The sequence below is a fragment of the Ovis aries genome, chromosome 6 (assembly GCF_016772045.2).
Source record: "Ovis aries strain OAR_USU_Benz2616 breed Rambouillet chromosome 6, ARS-UI_Ramb_v3.0, whole genome shotgun sequence".
Classification (NCBI taxonomy): domain Eukaryota; kingdom Metazoa; phylum Chordata; class Mammalia; order Artiodactyla; family Bovidae; genus Ovis; species Ovis aries.
In genome coordinates, this window is record NC_056059.1 from 60419654 (window position 1) to 60437174 (window position 17521).

The window sequence follows — 17521 nt, forward strand, 5'->3', positions numbered from 1 at the left end:
AAAGGGGAGCCATGCAAGCATCTGTAGACATCATTCCCGTCAAAACAATACCATGGGGTATTAGTACAGACATCTGGGCTTCCCTTGTACCTCAGTTGGTAAAGAATCTGCCTGCAACGCAGGAGATCCAGGTTTGATCCCTGGGTCAGGAAAATCCCCTGTGGAGGAAATGGCAACCCACTCCAGTATTCTTGCCCAGAGAGTTCCATGGACAGAGGAGCCTGGCAGGTTGCAATGAGGTCACAAAAGTTGGACACAACTTAGTGACTAAACTACACCAGCACTGAAAACACAAGATTTGTTCACGATTGTTAATGGAGTCATTATATTATTTCCATCTTCTTTAAATATAGTTACTAGAGCTCAAGCTATTGTGTATTGCACATGTTCAGTTTATCCAGAGGAAAATGAAGCGATTGTTAAGAAAGCACTGGAATTTCAAGACCATGGGATTAAAGTACAACCTTACAGGTAAGAAAGAAAGAAAGAATTCTTCTAAACAACTCAACTAAATATCTTTGAAAGTGAGAAATTACGATTTTCTAAGTTAGAAGGTATTTCATTTCTTTTTTATTGGACTTTAATACACCAAATAGCCTAACTTCTTACAACTTTAAAATAGATTCTGTAAAATGGCTTTTTACAGTAGATTTTGTAATGGCTTAGTATGTGAATTGTATTGTACACTAAAAGATTTGTTTTGTTGCTGTTATTATTATTGTTAAATAAGGTTAAAGGCATTTGGGTTTCAACTTGATTGATTTCTGGGTAAATTGAATATAAACTTTATATCCTGAGTCTTAGATACATGCTTCAATAGAATGAAAGTATAAAATAACCTTAGAAAGTAGCAAGAAAATTGGATGTTTATTATCTGAAAATATATGTTTCTTAGACCTGTTTGGCCTTTGGCACCCACAAGGACTGAAATAAAAATAGCCTGAATAACTATAATAGCTTTGGGGTAAAATGATATATTAAACTAGGGGTAGAGAAGAAAAACTGTAATACTCCATCCAAACCCTGGACATCAAGATAAGGAGTATGTCTATTAATAATATATGACACCAGTTAGTTCTTTAAGACTGTGACAATTAATAAGGTATTTTAAAATCTCCAATTTTTAACTTATTTCCCTTGTTCTGAACTTTTCCTGTAATTCTTTTTTTTTAAGTTATTTATTTCTTTGGCTGTGTTGGACTCAGTAGTTGTGGTGTGGGCTTAGCTGCTCCAAGGCATGTGGGATCTTACTTCCCCAACCAGGTATCGAACCTGCATCCCCTGCACTCCAAGGCAGATTCTTAACCACTGGACTGCCAGGGATGTCCCTGTAATTCGTATAGTAGGATCTTAATAGGTATATGGTTTGCTCCCTCCTTTTAATTTGATGTTTTCCCTTTGCCAATTCACAGGTGGACATGTTAACCACATCTATATTTCCCTTCTTTCTTTACTTCTTTAATAATTCTTGCTGGTAGTTAACAGCCAACCTTATTTCTGCCAGCTTCTTAACATAGCACAAACTAAATCACCATCTAGTAGCAAGGAGAATTATTGCACAATATAACCACATTCATCAGTGTGAGTGATTTGTCTGTCAGGAATGATGTTTCTAAGAATATAATATGGCAAAAATAGAGGAAAATCTGTATGTATTGTATTTCATTAGATTTTTTTCTTTATTTTTAAGTTGAAGTATAGTTGATTTACAATATTATATTAATTTTAGGTATATCATAACATCATTCAGTTATATATAACTGAAATATATTTATGTATATCTATGCATGCTTAGTCACTCAGTCCTGTCTGACTCTTTGCAACCCCATGGACTGTAGCCCACCAGGCTCCTCTGTCCATGGAATTCTCCAGGCAAGAATACTGGAGTGGGTTGCCATTTTCTTCTCCAAGGGAGTCTTCTAGACCCAGGGATTGAATCTGGGTCTCCTGCATTGCAGGCGGATTCTTTACCATGTGATCACCTGGAAAGCTCACATGTGTATATATAATTGAATATATATTTTCAGATCATTTTCCATTATATTTATTATGTATTTATATATATATTTCCATTGTTACAAGATATTGAATACAGCTCCCTGTACTTACTATACAGTAAATCCTGTTGCTTATCTATTTTTATGTATTATAGTTTAGAACTGTTAATCTCATATTCCTGATTTGCCCCTTCCTCCTCTCCCTTTTCCCATTGGTAACCATAAGTTTGTTTTCTATGTCTGTGAGTCTTTCTATTTTGTATATAGATTCATTTGTATTATTTTTAGGTTCTACATTTAAGTTATATAGTATTTGCCTTTCTCTGTCTGACTTCACTAATATTCTCTAGTAGGTCTAACCATGTTGCTGCAAATGGAAATATTTCATTCTTTTTATGGCTAATATTCCATTATATATGTATATAACATCACATCTTCTTAAGCCAATTATCTGTTGATGGGCACTTGGGTTGTATCCATGTCTTGTCTATTGTAAATAGTGATGTTATGGACATTGGGGTACATGTATCTTTTTGAATTAGAGTTTTCATCTTTTTCAAGATATATACCCAGGCATGGAATTGCTGGATTATATGGTAGCTCTATTTTTAGTTTTTTAAGGAATCGCCATCTGTATTTACTTCCATTGTGATTTTTATTATTTCCTTCCTTCTGCTGATGTTAGGTTTTGTTTGTTCTTCTTTTTCTAATTCTCTCAGGTAGTAGGTTAAGTTGTTTTAGATGTTTCTTGTTTCTTGAGGAAGGCTTTTATCGCTATGAACTTCCCTCTAAGAACTGCTTTTGCTGCATCCCATAAATTTTGTTGTGATTTCATTGTCATTTGTCTCAAGGTATTTTAAAATTTCCTCTTTGATTTCATCATTCACCCACTGATTATTAAGATAACATATTTTGTCTCCATGTGGTCATTTTTTTTTTCATTTCTTTTTCTGTGATTGGTCTCTAGCTTCATGAGAATATGGTCAGAAAAGATGCTTGAGATAATTTCTATACTCTTAAATTCACTGAGACTTGTTTTGTGCCCCAGTATGTGATCATCCCTAGAGAATGTTGGCTGTGCATTCTTAACTGTTCTTTTATCTTTTAGGATCTGTTACCTTATTGATTTTCTGTCCAGAAGATATGTCCATTGCTGTGAATGGGATGTTAAATCTCCTACTATTATTGTATTCTCATCAACTTCTCCTTTTATGTCTGTTAGCATTTGTTTTTATATATTTGGGTGCTCCTATATTATGTGCAGGGCTTCCCTGGTGGCTCAGTGGTAAAGAATCTGCCTGCCAATGCAGGAGATGTGGGTTTAATCCTTGGGTCGGGAAGATCCCTTGGAGAAGGAAATGGCAACCCACTCCAGTATTCTTGCCTTGGAAACCTCATGGACAGAGGAGCATGGCGGGCTACAGTCCATGGGGGTCACAAAAGAGTTGGATGCAACTTAGCAACTGAACAATTATAATGTTAGGTACATGTATGTTGATGAGTATAAAAACCTCTTCTTATATTGATTCTTTTATTATTATATATCTCTTTTTGGCCTTTGTTTTCAAGTTTATTTTGTCTTATTTGGTTATTGCAACCCCCACTTGTCATTTCTGTTTGCATTAAATCTTTTTCCATCCCCCTCATTTTGAATCTGTGTGTTGTCTGTCCTAAAGTGGGGCTCTTGAAGGCAGCATATTGTAGGTTTTTTAAAAATATCCAGTCTGCCACTCTGTCTTTCATTTGGAGCAATTAGGCCATTGACATTGAAGGTAATTATTGATATATGTTTATTACCATTTTAAACCTTGTTTTCCAGTTGATTCTGTATTTCTTGTTACTTTTTCCTTTTGTTTTTCTTTTTGTGATTTGATGATTTCCTTTTATGTTTGTGTTCTCTTCTTTTGGCTTTTGCAAATCTGTTGTATGTTTTTGACTTGTGGTTATTCTGTTTTTTAAGGATGTTTACCCCTTTATCAACTTGCTTTAGACTGATAGTAATACAGGCTCAAACACGTTCTAAAAAAAAAATCTACATTTTCTTACTCTCCTCCCCAACATTTTATGATTTTAATGTGTTTTGATTCTTTCACATCTTCCTGTTTATCTTTTTGCTGGCTTATGTGACTTACTGTCCAGTTATGGTTTTCTCTTTTTTTTCTTTTTTACAAATTCTTGCTCCTAAAATATATTTAGAAAACCTTTCAACATTACTTAGGATAGGTTTAGTATTACTGTATTCTTTTAGTTTTTGCTTGTCTGAGAAATTCTTTATCTCTTCTTCTGTTCTAAAGGATAATCTTGCTGGGTATAGTATTCTAGGTTGCATATTTTTCCCTTTTAGGAATTATCTTCTGTGGACTTAGAGGGCTGTTTATATGTGGGAACAGCCCTGTGTAGCTTGTGTGGGTTTAGTATTTTTTGTGTGAGGGTTGTTTTCAGTATGAATGCCTGCTGCCTCTTTCCTCAATGTGTGCTATCCATTATCCCATTGATTGATAGAGTGTGTGCAGATGCAGTTGCTGGCATTCTCTCTGAGTAACACCTAGTGCCCACTCCCAGAGCTCTCAGAGGGAGCTTGCTCGTGCCGCTGGAACTTGTGATACTGTCAATGGCTCATGCCAGTTCCTGGCACTCACATGCAGTGCCTAGGCTCCTGGAACTCATGTAGCCTGTGTCCTATTGTCTTGGAGTGTGTGTGCAGGGAAAGAGGCTGCTATGACAGGTTCCGCCCCTCCCTTCACATGCCCTCAACAATGGCACGTATCACCAGTATGGTGGGTTCAGGCTTTCTCTGCATACACAGTTGGCTGCAGTTGCACCAGAATCCAGCCCCTTCAGGCTGTTTCTGCACAGTTAACCCTGGTCCTCTCCCCAGACTGGCCCTCTGAAGCCCGAGCTTCAGTTCCCAGTCACTACTTGCACCAGTAGATGTGTGTCTCAGGCTGGGGAGTGCACAGCTGAGGCACTGACCATCTGTACAGGTCTCTCTCTATTCTGCCTGCTGCAGACAGGTTCTGCGCTCTCCTCTGAGGAAGTGCCCTCTCTGTCCCAGTGGATCTCCTTACTGGTGAAGGGACTTCACAGGGTGCTGGAACCTTTCCTCTTGTATAGTTCCCTCCCAGGGGCACAGGTTCCGTTTTGATCCTTTTCTCCCTCTTTTTGCTTCTGTCCTCCTTGGTTATGTAGATATTTTATTGCCCTTTCAGATGTCTGAGGTCTTCTGCCAGTGTTCAGTAGATATTCTGTGAGAATTATTCCATATATATATATATATATATATATATATATATTTTGCATAGTTGTGAGAGGAGGTTGGCTCACATCATGCTGTACTCTGCCATTTTGATTGCTCCCCTTGACATTTTATTATTTGGAATTTTTGTTTAAACAATTGGTGCATGCATGCATGCTTTGTTGCAATTTACTGTCTCCCCTGATTGGCAAATAAAACATTCTAACTATTAATTATTTGCTGTTATCTATTGCAGGCTTAGTCCCCCTGTCCTTCCACTGTGCTCCTTAAAGGAAATACATTTGTCTACTGACAAATTTTTTAGAATGGAACCATCTGAAATTACCAATGGTTGTTTTCTTTCTGTTCTAACAAGGGAGGTAAGGATAAAATCCCAATCCATTTCATACTTAGGGATTAAAAAACAACAAAGCTTCATACAAGGAACCTAGGAACTTTTATGAACATTTCATAATGTTATGCTTATTTCATAAATACCTAAAGGGCATGAAAAAGAATTATTACTATGTGGCCAAAACCCTCATTTTTATTTATGCTTCTCCTGAGTGTTCTTTCCTTGCTTACTCTCTACACCCACCTCTCTAAGCACTTGTCAACATCTAGTTCATTTTAGCTCACAGATAAGAAATAAGCTCTGTAATTCTGGTTTTTTTTTCCCTTTCTTTCTTTCTATCAGGTTCACAAATGGGGAGGTCTGAGTACAATGAAAGTAATTTCCTGAAGCTTATGGGATATAGTAGGAACTGAAGCCTAAAAACTGTTTCTTTTAGTATAATAATGATACTCTTTTATCTTTACTGAAACATTGATAAGTATTTGTGATATACATGGTAACAGTTAACTCCCACATTTACTAACTGCTTCTTTAATTATAGCGGGACCCATCTGAGACAGTGTCTGTGAAAGATGTTTTGGCCCGTGCAGCAGCAAAGGGTCTACTGGAGGGGATTGAGTTGGGTAAATCCTCAAAACGGGAGAAGAAGAAGAAGAAACAAAAAATGTCATTGCCAAAATCTTCCATTGCTGATAACAGCGGCATCCAAATGAAAATTGCTGAGTTCCTGAGTCGAGAAACTAATGCGAGTGCTAATCAGTCGGAGACATTAACAACAAAAACATCTCTTCCAGGGAAAAAAACAAATCAAGTGGGTTCTTCCTCACAGGGAAGAAAACCCAGCAAGTCCACCACCAATCCTTTAGTGCCTACAATTATGAAGAACACATCTGCCAGACCATATGAACGGCCAACAAACTTTGTGAGACCTCGGCCAGAAGACAGAATGATTGCACTGAAACCCATAGAGATTGCTTTGCCTCCAGTCATGCTGCCGTTTCCCAGTCCCCAAGGGATCAGACCTCACATACCAGCTCCACATTTTTACTATCGTTGGGTTGGGCCCAAGACTGTCTTGCCTGGCTATCTTTCCACACCATCAATACCCAGAAGAGGGGAAAAATCTAAAGAAAACTTACCTTCCTCTCTATCCAGGCATCCTCGACCATAGCTGTGAGTGTCTTGCATTTTTTCTACAGGGTCAGTAGATTTTTTTTTTCCCCCCCAGAGTCTGCAGGTTAGACAGCTGTTAGTACTGTTTTCACTCTTGATAACTTCCAGTCTGGACTTAGGACACTGGTTTTAAAGCTGCAACAATTTTTCCACAAGGGAAACAGTGTTTGCCTTGTAACAGACTTGTTTTCAAAGTTAATTTTTGAGGCGTTTATTAGCAAGTGTGGAAAAGATGCTCTTGCACAGACCTTAGATCACTCTTCAGTACCAAGTCAGCTGTAGTTTAAACATTCCAATCACTATCAAGGTTGATCTTTTGTAATGTGATTGAGGTTGAGTAGAAATAGGAAAAACAGAAAGGTCCAATGTTTTACTTCATATGTCCATTCAGAGTGAAAACTTTCTCACTGGAAGAGCTTCCAGGATCCTAAGCACAGTGAACATAAGCTCTCCCTTCTGACTATTTAGGCCAAATACTGTTGTTAAAAAAACAAACAAAAAAAGACTATAAGCAAATTTCTAAGTAGTAATTCTGAGGACAACGTCAAAATGTTGAATGTAAGTGACACACCTATTGTTCAAGAAATGTATACAAATTTCTGGGTCTATTCAAAGATCAGGTGAAAACAGTTATTTCCAATGGCACAAAGTAGTGAAGCCCTGGTAAATCATTTCTGATGCTCAATTAAAATATATTGTAGCACTATTTTAATTATATTAAAAGTCAGTTCATCTTGACTGTATTATCAATTGCCTTCCAAGAATTGGTTATGGTTATTATTTCTGGTTCTATTGACTTTTTTTCCATCATGGCAACAGAAATTGATATTAAATCAAGTTAAGTTACAACTATAAATCCTGCTGTTTAAGAACATGTTCACAGACACATTTATAAAGTTTGAATTTAAAGTTCTATTTGCAGAATCCAGTTGTGTTGAATAGTGTTATATAAATTCTTAAATTTCAATTTAGATGTCACAATTTTAGGAGAATATTATCTTCTCCAAGATGAATATTTAGGTCTATTTCAGCTCTAGTATTCATTTCAGCTCTAATTTCCTGACTTGAAGTGAGGATAAAGATGGTGGATTTCATTTAGTAGTAATAAATTTCTTTAGCTGAAGATTTACACTTATCATCATTAATGCATGTCAGTGAAACATGACTTTTTATATTTGAACCGGACATATTTTTTAAATCCCCAAAGAATTTTCATGTTAACTATGACTTAAAAACTATGGAAATGTTTTAAATGCTCAGCTTATTTTACTAATTTCAAAAATCAAAAACTGGAGGCCAAGTGCAGCTGAACTGACCTTTGTTCAGTAAAGACCTGACATTTTACCCCGGGAATCTTTTATCCCTTTCCTGCCCTCACCCCTCTGCCCCAGGCTGAAGAGCACTCCACTGTCCAGAAGTAGCAGGTCCAAGATTTTTACTTTCTGTGATAAGTTATAAGAAGAAAACTCACCCTATTATGGAGTTGTTCAGGATATTTTTCTCATCTCTATAGCAGTGTATAGTTCATGTCATGTCACAACTTTAGCCGCTTAACTTCAGTATCTCATAACATGAATCTTGTTATAAATTATTTTTCTCTTTATAAGTATATGGAGATTCTGTATTAAACCATTCCTTCATTAAGTCTGTGGTTTTCTTCTTTGAGAATCTTCTAAGAAGGACATGATCAATTGTTTAAATATTTTGGTAGAGTGAAAAGGGAAAAATACTTTGGATAAAAACAATATGCCAGAATTCTAGTGAAAAATACTGATTACACTCACATTTTTCTTTCTTCAGCTTAAGAGAAAATGCTGCAAAAACTAAAATAATGAAATTACTGGTATTTAGATATCCCAATAGCAAATTCATATTTTTAACCTGTAATTATTTACCTCTGTATAATACGTGAAATTTTGCTCTTTGAAGAGTAACTACCTTTGAGATAAAAAGGAAATACGAGATGAACAACAACAACAAAAATGGCTATACACTTTAAATTCCATTTATCTTCTTCCATATGCCTAACAGTTAAACCAGATTCAAATACTGTTTTTCCAGTTACTTTTCATTTTGGATTTAGTGCCTGTACAACTCTTTCATTCTTTGACATCACGGTCTTAAAGTAAAAATGGACTCTCTTAATACGAGAGAGTGCATACACGAGCATCAGGTTGGTGACTAAACAGACCTCTAAGTCCAAAATGCCGGAGGTCCTTCCTGAGCAACAAATAAGGACAGTGTGATGAGCTACTCAAAATTTAAAGTTACTTTCTAGTTCTTCCCAGGTAGAAATACACAACAGCTAATCAAAGCAAAATCTTACATTACTAAAATGGTTTTAAGAATAATTTGAAAATAAAATGACTGGCGTGGAGATTTTTATCACTATGCCTGGATATGTATAACTGATGTCAGATAAATGAGCCAAACATTTTACGCAGCTAAGTTTATTCTCACAACATATTACATTTAAATGTGTAAAAGTGGTCAACAGCAGAAGGGGCCAAAAGCAAAACCAAATGTTCTTTTGGGATAAACAAGCTGCTCTGGATGGCAGGGAGTGCTCTCACTGATAATGTGTGTGGTATCTTTTCTCTGAAGCTGAAATAAATTAAACTTCATTTTACAGGCTGTGTAACACATGTTAGCTGTGTATTGGGTGGAGTAAGTCTGGCAAACTAGAGAGCTAACGCTTTTACTAGTTAAGCTGTGCTAATATCAGTTAGGGAAATGTTTTTCACATTGTTAATGAAATCTTTAATTTGTGTTGCAATGCTTATGAAGTGAGTGTGTCATGTAAGAAAAGGAGGAAAGACTTAGGGCTTCTAGTAAATGACCTTGTGTAGACTTGTACAAATGTTCATCATAAAATCATAAAAGTGGCATTTTTTAAAAAGTAGCAGTGCCAACAGTTTATCACCAAGAACTTATTTTAATGAGAATGGGTCTAATGTTGCTTCATGCAGTAAGACAGACATAAACAATAAACAATGGTCCCAATTAGCTATGGTTGATCATATATTCAGGTGGAAACAAAGGGAATGAGGACATGTGTGTGTCTCTAGATGAGTTCACACGTGTTGTGAAGGATATAAAAACGAAGCACCAAGCAGTGCTTTAAGTTTGCAAAGTAAAATGTTTAGCCATAGGCATGTTGGCTGTTGCCCTTGATGTGGCCAAGGAGCACACATATGAGGTGGCAAGTATGCGTCTATCTAGCTGCTTTTAAAAAATAAAAAGAAACTTGTAGGTATTTTGCCGTTTCTTCTACATATTCCAATAAAAATGTGACTACAAATCATTACAAAACCACCTTTGAGGCAATGTATAGTTCACTGAGATTACTGAGACCTGGATACATTGAGAGATAATATCCAGTAAAGATAATAATACATTAAACACAATAATGCAGTATATTTCAGTAAAAATAGAATAAATAAAATAAAAATATTTTAAGCTGTATTTAACAGGTTAATTAAAAAAATGAGAAGACATACAAGGCATAGTGAACATGGCTGCCTGTTTACAGAATCACAGATACAAAGAATGCATAGATAACTGAAGTGTCACTACAATATCAGGTAAAACACTGGCATCCTTTCACAGAAAATACACACACACTTTCATACATACTTTTTGGCCATGGCAGAAAGTGTCTGAACATACGGCTTAACATAATTAGTTTTACAAAAGTAATTGCATTTACTATGCAAAGCTATCTTTAAAACAAAATATCTGCAGTAAAGTTTTCAGTATGTAAAGGCTATCATTCATCTTAATGCATCCTATAATTGCATATATAAATCAGTTTGCTATTTAAAGCTAGCTCAGTATTCTTGATCCTGAAAACAAACGTATGCCTTAAAAATGAATGCGGTTCTGGTAGAGATTTCCAATATAAAAGTGGCTCACTAGTTAAGAATTCTGAAGTTTATCACACTAAAATGTTTCACTGTGGAGGTCAAGATGAAAAATCATCATGATTGAATCCTGAAGGGCACAGTAAGGATTTCTTTAATGAAGTAATTTCTTAGGATGTTATTGATAACTTCCACAGAATAGTATCTGGGCTGGTGAGAGTGGCATCTTTTTTGCCATAGCTCTAGGGTGCGAGCAAACAACTCCAGAGTTCTGAGAGGGAACAGAGGCAGGGGGCCACCTGCTCATTCCATCGTGTTCTCTGGTGGCTAAGTATCATGAATTAGGAGTATTTCTACCACATGTAACACCATCTCTGGATAGTCTGTGGGTTGAACAGGTTGTGCTGCACATAGAATCCTGTCTTTACAACACATCTGAGGCACGATGCAGGAAGACAGTCCTGGACTGAGAGAGGGCACTGGTTTCATACTTAATTCTACTGCACAAGTAATTTGGCCATACTTCCCTGCTTATACAGGGAATCTTAAGACTGCTTGACAATAATTGGATATGTTCAGAGTAAGTTTGAAAAGACTCCCCCTGACTTGCGTGGAAGCAGCGTAACTTTAATAACTGGGAGTTGAGATGCATGATGAGTTCTAGTCCTGGCTTTCTCACTCACTTTCCTGAGGTCTTAGGCTAGGTGGTTGAGCCCCTTTAATTAATATTTTTTAAATTTCTCAAATTATTACCTTCTCTACCTCATAAGGCTCAAAATGTGATGATAAAAATGTGGAAACCATTCTGACAAGTACATAGCAATAGATAAACATAAAGCATTGCTTTTATAACTGGATGATGCTATCAAATGATAATTTTATCACTGAAAAGTAAACAAAACATGTTTAGATTTAGCTTCTTAGCAACTTCTTTTAAACAGTATTAACAAGAGTCTAAATCTGTGTATCTTTACAGCTAAGTCTCTTGTCTATTGATAAAGAAGGAGGAAAGTGCTATTTTGGGGAAACCTGTTAAATAGTACATTGTTCCTATGTATATTTTGCTCTGATAAGAAATTCTTAAATCTTGACGATAAATGGAAAAAAATATAAATTTAAAAATATATCTAAAGTTCAACAAATTTTAATATTGAACACATAAATGCAGAAAGGTTCAATTTAATGCAGTTTGTTGCCATGGACAATACATGATGGACAGACAGCTTTCTGGGCAAAAAGCATTAGGGTAAGACTGAGCTAGATGTAGAATCCTAGCAGAACGTTTACCTAGAATGGGGACTACAACATGACATGGTGGTGGAGATCTGAAATAGAAAATGGCATTTCCTCAACTCCAAATTGCATATTGGCTAATTATCAAATTAAGGATGAAAGGCTTACGAGGAATATTTCGTTTTAATGTTTATGTAGAGAATGGCCATAGTGAACTATAATTCTGTAGCTGCATTGTACAATATAAGGCAGAAGTTTGAAATAATGTCCCACCCAAAATGCATCCTGATTTTGCAAATCTCTTTTTCTTAATCAGTTTGAAAACCACCTAAACAGAAAGGCTATTTTTGTTTGATTTTAATTTCTGAAATTTAGTTTTTCAATTGTGAAGTTTCACTTTTTTTCCCCAATATCCCACAAACAGCTGTAGACATGAAATGGTGTCCATGTGTCAAGAAGCTCGTCAAGGAAAGCTGCCAGTTGGTTTCTATTCTGATGCCAACAGCCAGTCTTGTCAACCAAAGGTTCAATTTTATGAAAAACTAAAACAAAAATTCGTCATCCAATTTCTATAGCAAGTCAGTGGCATCCAGTATGCAGTGTCTAATCCAATGCTGAAAACAGAGCAAAGTGCTGTAGGACTTAAAAGTTGCTTGTGACAGATCCAGTCAAGAAGACAGTGAAACTAACTCAGGTGTCATTCACTCCAAGGAGTCAGCATCTTCACTGGGAGGGATGTGGCCACGTTCTTCCCCGTGTGTGTGTGTGTGTGTGTGTGTGTGTGAAATTATGCAATGTTTACGATATTTACAATAAGAAAAGGACCTTCCACTGCTCATGATGTAACTTACCAACAGCAAAAAAAATTAGTCATGCTTCTTTTCATATCACACGATGGTGGCAAGACGAGAGAACATGCTTGTCTAACACTGTTTGGTTAAGGATAAATTCTCTGAAGACAAAGCATCAGCAACTGAATGGAAGGCCAGAGATCAGCGCCTCTTCTTTAGTGTAGCTATTCAACCTTCAGTGAATAGTACAGAGTCCTTTCACATATGCAGCTATGGCGTTTCTGTGACGGGGCGTTTCTGTTTCAAAGTGTCAATGAGGGATAAGACCCCTCGTTTCACATTGGTTGTGACTCTTCTGGTCACAGAGTCTGCTGGCGGGGGAGGCGGTCGAACTTTCTGTGAAGGTGGCCTGGCTACCAAGCACTTCTGGTATCGCAACTGAAAACAGAAAGAGTTTTATGGTGGTTAATAGTATCATTCCTTCCTGTTCAATGTGATTTTAATTCGTCGGTATATTTACTCCCACAGGTTCACAACCTAGCTCCTAAACATGAATCCAAGAATTTATTAGTTTTTTCCATAATGTAGAGTGTTTTAAATTCTCTGTATTGATAGGCTGTGATTAATACACCTCCTAGTCAAAGAATGAGCTGATGAAAAAGAAAAAGGATTGGGAGAGTATCAACTGTTTCCTCAGGCAGGTCATTCATGAGCGGCGTGCTCGTAGCTGATTGAGAAGCAGAGTGGTAGAAAGGGCAGGGTTTGAATCTGGTGCTACCATGTGTGAACTGTATGGCCCCAGGCAAGTTATTAAATCTCTCTGAGCCTCCTTTTCTTCATTTGTTAAATGGGTGAAGAATGGGGACCTTAAAAGACAGTATTAGAATGAAATACTTGCAGAATGCCTAAAAGAGGCCTAGCAAAACAGAAGGCATTCATAAACGTTTGTTCTCATTCCTGTTTCCTGCTTTAACTTAAAAAAAGATATGTATTAAGGATTTTAGGATACACTAATCTTACTAGATTAATTTTAAAAAATACATTAGCACTGGTACCAAAGGACAGGGTCTATCCTTCAGAAATATAAAGACACAATCCACCTGTTTTGGAATCAATGAAAAGATAACTAGTTCTTCAAAATTAGATTAGAAGGTTAAAATGTATCAATTTTTCCCTCTAATCCCAGCGCTTTAAAATCCAGGCACTTTAAGGTGACTCTTAAAAATCTACTTAAATATTAATAGGCTCCTCAGAACAACTGTGAAACAGGTTGATGTTTCTCTCTGAGAAGCATGAACTTTCCTACAGCGAGACTTTTGTCACAATACTCCGTCATCGCCCACAGGCTACAAAATTAGCCCCTTTCAACCCAGTCACATGAAAAACAATTTATCGTCTCCTGTGTGTAAAGTATGTTTCTAGGTTTGCATCACAACCAGAAGTACACAATTCCAAAGCACAGTTTTATAAACGGCAGGTATGGCAACATGGGACACCGGATGGGGAGTTTCTAGTGTTAGTTATGTTACATCCAGTGTGAGTCAAAATTATGCCTGATGAATTTCATTAAGAGGACCCCTCTCCCTCTCACTTTCATCAAAATATTTTCAACTGGGCGTCTACCACTCAGCTGCAAAACATGCCTAACAATTAAGTAAATTCAGAATGTGTTAATGCCAGAGACATTTCAGACTGCACGCATTCACACATAGATATTTCAGATGGGGAACCATGCAGATTTGAATCAAGAGGAAAGACACCAAGTTAGAAATGCTGGATACAGAGTATAAAGGTTTATCCCTAATGTCTTACACTAGATTGGCTCAGTCACTTTAGCTGGTGGCCCTCATACAATTAAAATGGTAAATGAGTAGAAATTATTTCTAGAGAAGAGACAATGAGTCTTGGAATCAGAACAAACTATAACCAGTGATAAAGCTAATTATTTGTCATCAGCATTGAAAATGTATAATTAAGGCTAAAAGCCATTCATTTTATGACTAAAATCATCTGTTACAATTTGTTTATAATTTCACACACACACAAAACAGTTACCATCCATTTTTGCTTGGCTGGATTCTCCCATTTTCTATTTTCTCCACACAGTCCCTTCATCCCATCTCAGCTCCCTACATCCAGTCAGGAGGTTCATCTCAACTCCTCCACTGCCCCGTCCCCCTCCACTGGGCCCTGGTTCTTTATATGCAGGTGGATCTGAGACAGAATCCTGGCCCCACAGTACATAAGGGGAGACTGTTCTCTGACAAAGGACTGTGGTGGGGACGAAGCCACATAACAAGTGCACCACACAGAGCGCCTTCCCCTCTGCCCTCTGCTTTCAGAGGTGTCCACCTCTGCCTCTCTGTCCAGCCACCCCTTCCTTTCTCCTTCTTAACCTAGCAACGTGCTCGTCTGCAAAGAAACAGAGAACGCCCTTCACTGCCCCAGCCAGCTCCACCTGTTCCTGGACGCCTGGCATCTGGCAGGTCTCAAAGTTACTTTAACCCAATCGGCAGGCTAAGCCCAGCTCCAGGATCTTCAACTTCCACCAAGACCTTGGCCCAACAACAAATATGACACCCGTTTCAATGCAGCTTTGCTGACTCATTTCCCTCAGCCTCAAAAACGTGTGGCTCTCCCCCATCCCAAACAAATGAGTAAGAGCCCCGACGGCGTACTTCCAGCTACTCCTTCATCTCAGACTTGACGAGCAGCCTTTCTTCAGGGCCCCTTTCTTCCTCCAGGTCACTCCTCCATCCGGTGCAGTCTTACACTTAGAGCACTTTCTGCACCATAACAGAATGTCAGTTTTTGCATCTCCCCACAGTCCCAAACTCCACAGTACTCACATCTTAGTCCTACTTGAACTTCCCAGAGTCCAGCCCACAAACAGTGGACTGAGTTAAGGGAAGTGCTGCTGCTGTTGCTGCTAAGTCGCTTCAGTCGTGTCCGACTCTCTGCAACCCCATAGACAGCAGCCCACTAGGCTCCACCGTCCCTGGGATTCTCCAGGCAAGAACGCTGGAGTGGGTTGTCATTTCCTTCTCCAATGCATGAAAGTGAAAAGTGAAAGTGAAGTCGCTCAGTCGTGTCCGACTCTTTGCGACCCTATGGACTGAAGCCTACCAGGCTCCTCGGTCCGTGGGATTTTCCAGGCAAGAGTACTGGAGTGGGGTGCTACTGCCTTCAGGCAGGTGCTTCAAATTCTGCATTCCTCGTCGCCAGCCAGATGATTCTCCATCACCTGCTTCCTTCCTGTCCCACTGCCACTCCTGGTTTAGACGCAGCTCTCCCCTGGCCCCCTGGTGATCTCCCCACCTGAGCTGCGTCCTTCTAACCCTCCTCCACTTTGTTTTCTTCTCTCTCTTTTGGAGCATGGTCTATTCACTGTCTTGCTTAACAATCTCTGCTGAAGGTAACACCCTGGCATGAGATCACCCTTCGTGACATGGACTGCACCTCCTTCCACCTGGTTCCACCCACCCCACCTGCTGTTGTAGAATACACCATGCAGCCCAGGTTTGGATGCCTCCTTCAAACAGTTCCCTCCTCCTTACTAGAACTTTTCCAGGGGCTGGAATAACAGGAGCTCAAACGATATTTGTGGCATGGATCATTTGAAATCATATATGTGGTACAGAAGCACTGGCTTTACTGCCTGGAGACTTGGGGGTGAACACAGGCTCTGTTGCTTACCAACGCTGCCCTGGGGCTAGCCCTTTCTCAAACAAATGACCAAGTGCCCCAACAGCATGCTTCCAGCTACTCCTTCACTTTAAACTTTAGGAACGAGCTATTTTCAGGGCCCCCTTCTTGCTCTGGGTCACTCCTCCATCCAGACTTGGGGGCAAACACAGCCTCTGTCACTTAACAACTCTGTCCTGGGGCCTGCCCCCATCCCAAACAAATAAGCAAGTGCCCCCAGTAGCGTGCTTTCCTCTGAGCCTCTATTTTGTTATAAATAAAAGAGAACTACCTAACAGGGGTGTGGTAAGAATAGAGTTCATAGATACAAAGTAAACAAGAACAATGCACTTAGACCAACTATCTAAAATAAAGACCATTTGATACACTGAATTAAAAAAAAAATATTGATTTGGTTCCAAAACTGGCACCAATTCACACATGACCAGCATCTCCTGATCACACACTGAAATTAACTAGGGCTCAAGAATTGAGAATCCTCAAATTCATGGTTTTGAAGGTCACTGCTTTCAGCATTCCTGGAGTCTCTAAGAAGAACTTGACTCCAGCCAGTCCTGCTGCTTCCGGGTGTCCTGCCCTCTTAAGACAGCAAACAGCTCAGGAATGAGGGTGTCACACAGCAAGGTCTTGCTTTAGAGCTTAGACTTAGCTTCTTTAAAGTCAGAAATTCTGCTCTAATTTATGGCATATCAGACAAAAGCAAAGGCCTGAGGGTGGAACCCCCACAGTGGGCTTACTCACCATGCAGGCAGCCTGCACCGCCTCCGACACGTTACCGGCATTAGGCTCACACCAGAAAACGTGGCACTCAAAGTGCTGGTTCCCAGTATCCATGATGAAGGCAAACGTGTGCACGTCCTTCCCGACGCCCATGAAGGACAGGAATCGCACCCGACACTCCACCAGGGTCTCCTCTTCATTCTGCAAGAGACCCTGTTCAGTAGCCCAGCCACAGTGACAGACACATTCAGACCATAAGTCATAGAATTGGCTTACAGTGGCTGCACAGAGGAAATGGTATTTAAAAATATACGGCCAGACTGAGTTTAGAAAGGACTTGTATTTTTTCTAGAAAGGGAAGTTTCTAAATGTGTCTGGAGAGGCCTCACCGCTGTGGGTGGCTCATTCTGAAATTGAGTCTACTCTGAGCCACAGAACAACCAGGTATG

General features: G+C 38.7%; 2 protein-coding genes across 38 annotated transcripts in view; one reads left to right on the forward strand and one right to left on the reverse strand.

The window, feature by feature from the left end:
• NSUN7 (NOP2/Sun RNA methyltransferase family member 7) overlaps nucleotides 1-8404 on the forward strand; it is a 48577-nt gene extending 40173 nt beyond the window's left edge. For both annotated transcript variants that reach the window (XM_004009785.6, XM_027970950.3), the window contains exons 10-12: nucleotides 354-471; nucleotides 5489-5612; nucleotides 6129-8404. In XM_004009785.6, coding sequence (XP_004009834.3) covers nucleotides 354-471; nucleotides 5489-5612; nucleotides 6129-6758 — 872 coding nt within the window. In that variant the 3' untranslated portion in view covers nucleotides 6759-8404. The remainder of the gene's footprint in view (nucleotides 1-353; nucleotides 472-5488; nucleotides 5613-6128) is intronic.
• A 790-nt stretch (nucleotides 8405-9194) lies between these two features.
• APBB2 (amyloid beta precursor protein binding family B member 2) overlaps nucleotides 9195-17521 on the reverse strand; it is a 379613-nt gene continuing 371286 nt past the window's right edge. For all 36 annotated transcript variants that reach the window (XM_060417042.1, XM_060417035.1, XM_060417054.1 and 33 more), the window contains 2 exons: nucleotides 17094-17273; nucleotides 9195-13085 (listed from right to left, as the gene is read on the reverse strand). In XM_060417042.1, the coding sequence (XP_060273025.1) occupies nucleotides 12918-13085; nucleotides 17094-17273 (348 nt within the window). In that variant the 3' untranslated portion in view covers nucleotides 9195-12917. The remainder of the gene's footprint in view (nucleotides 13086-17093; nucleotides 17274-17521) is intronic.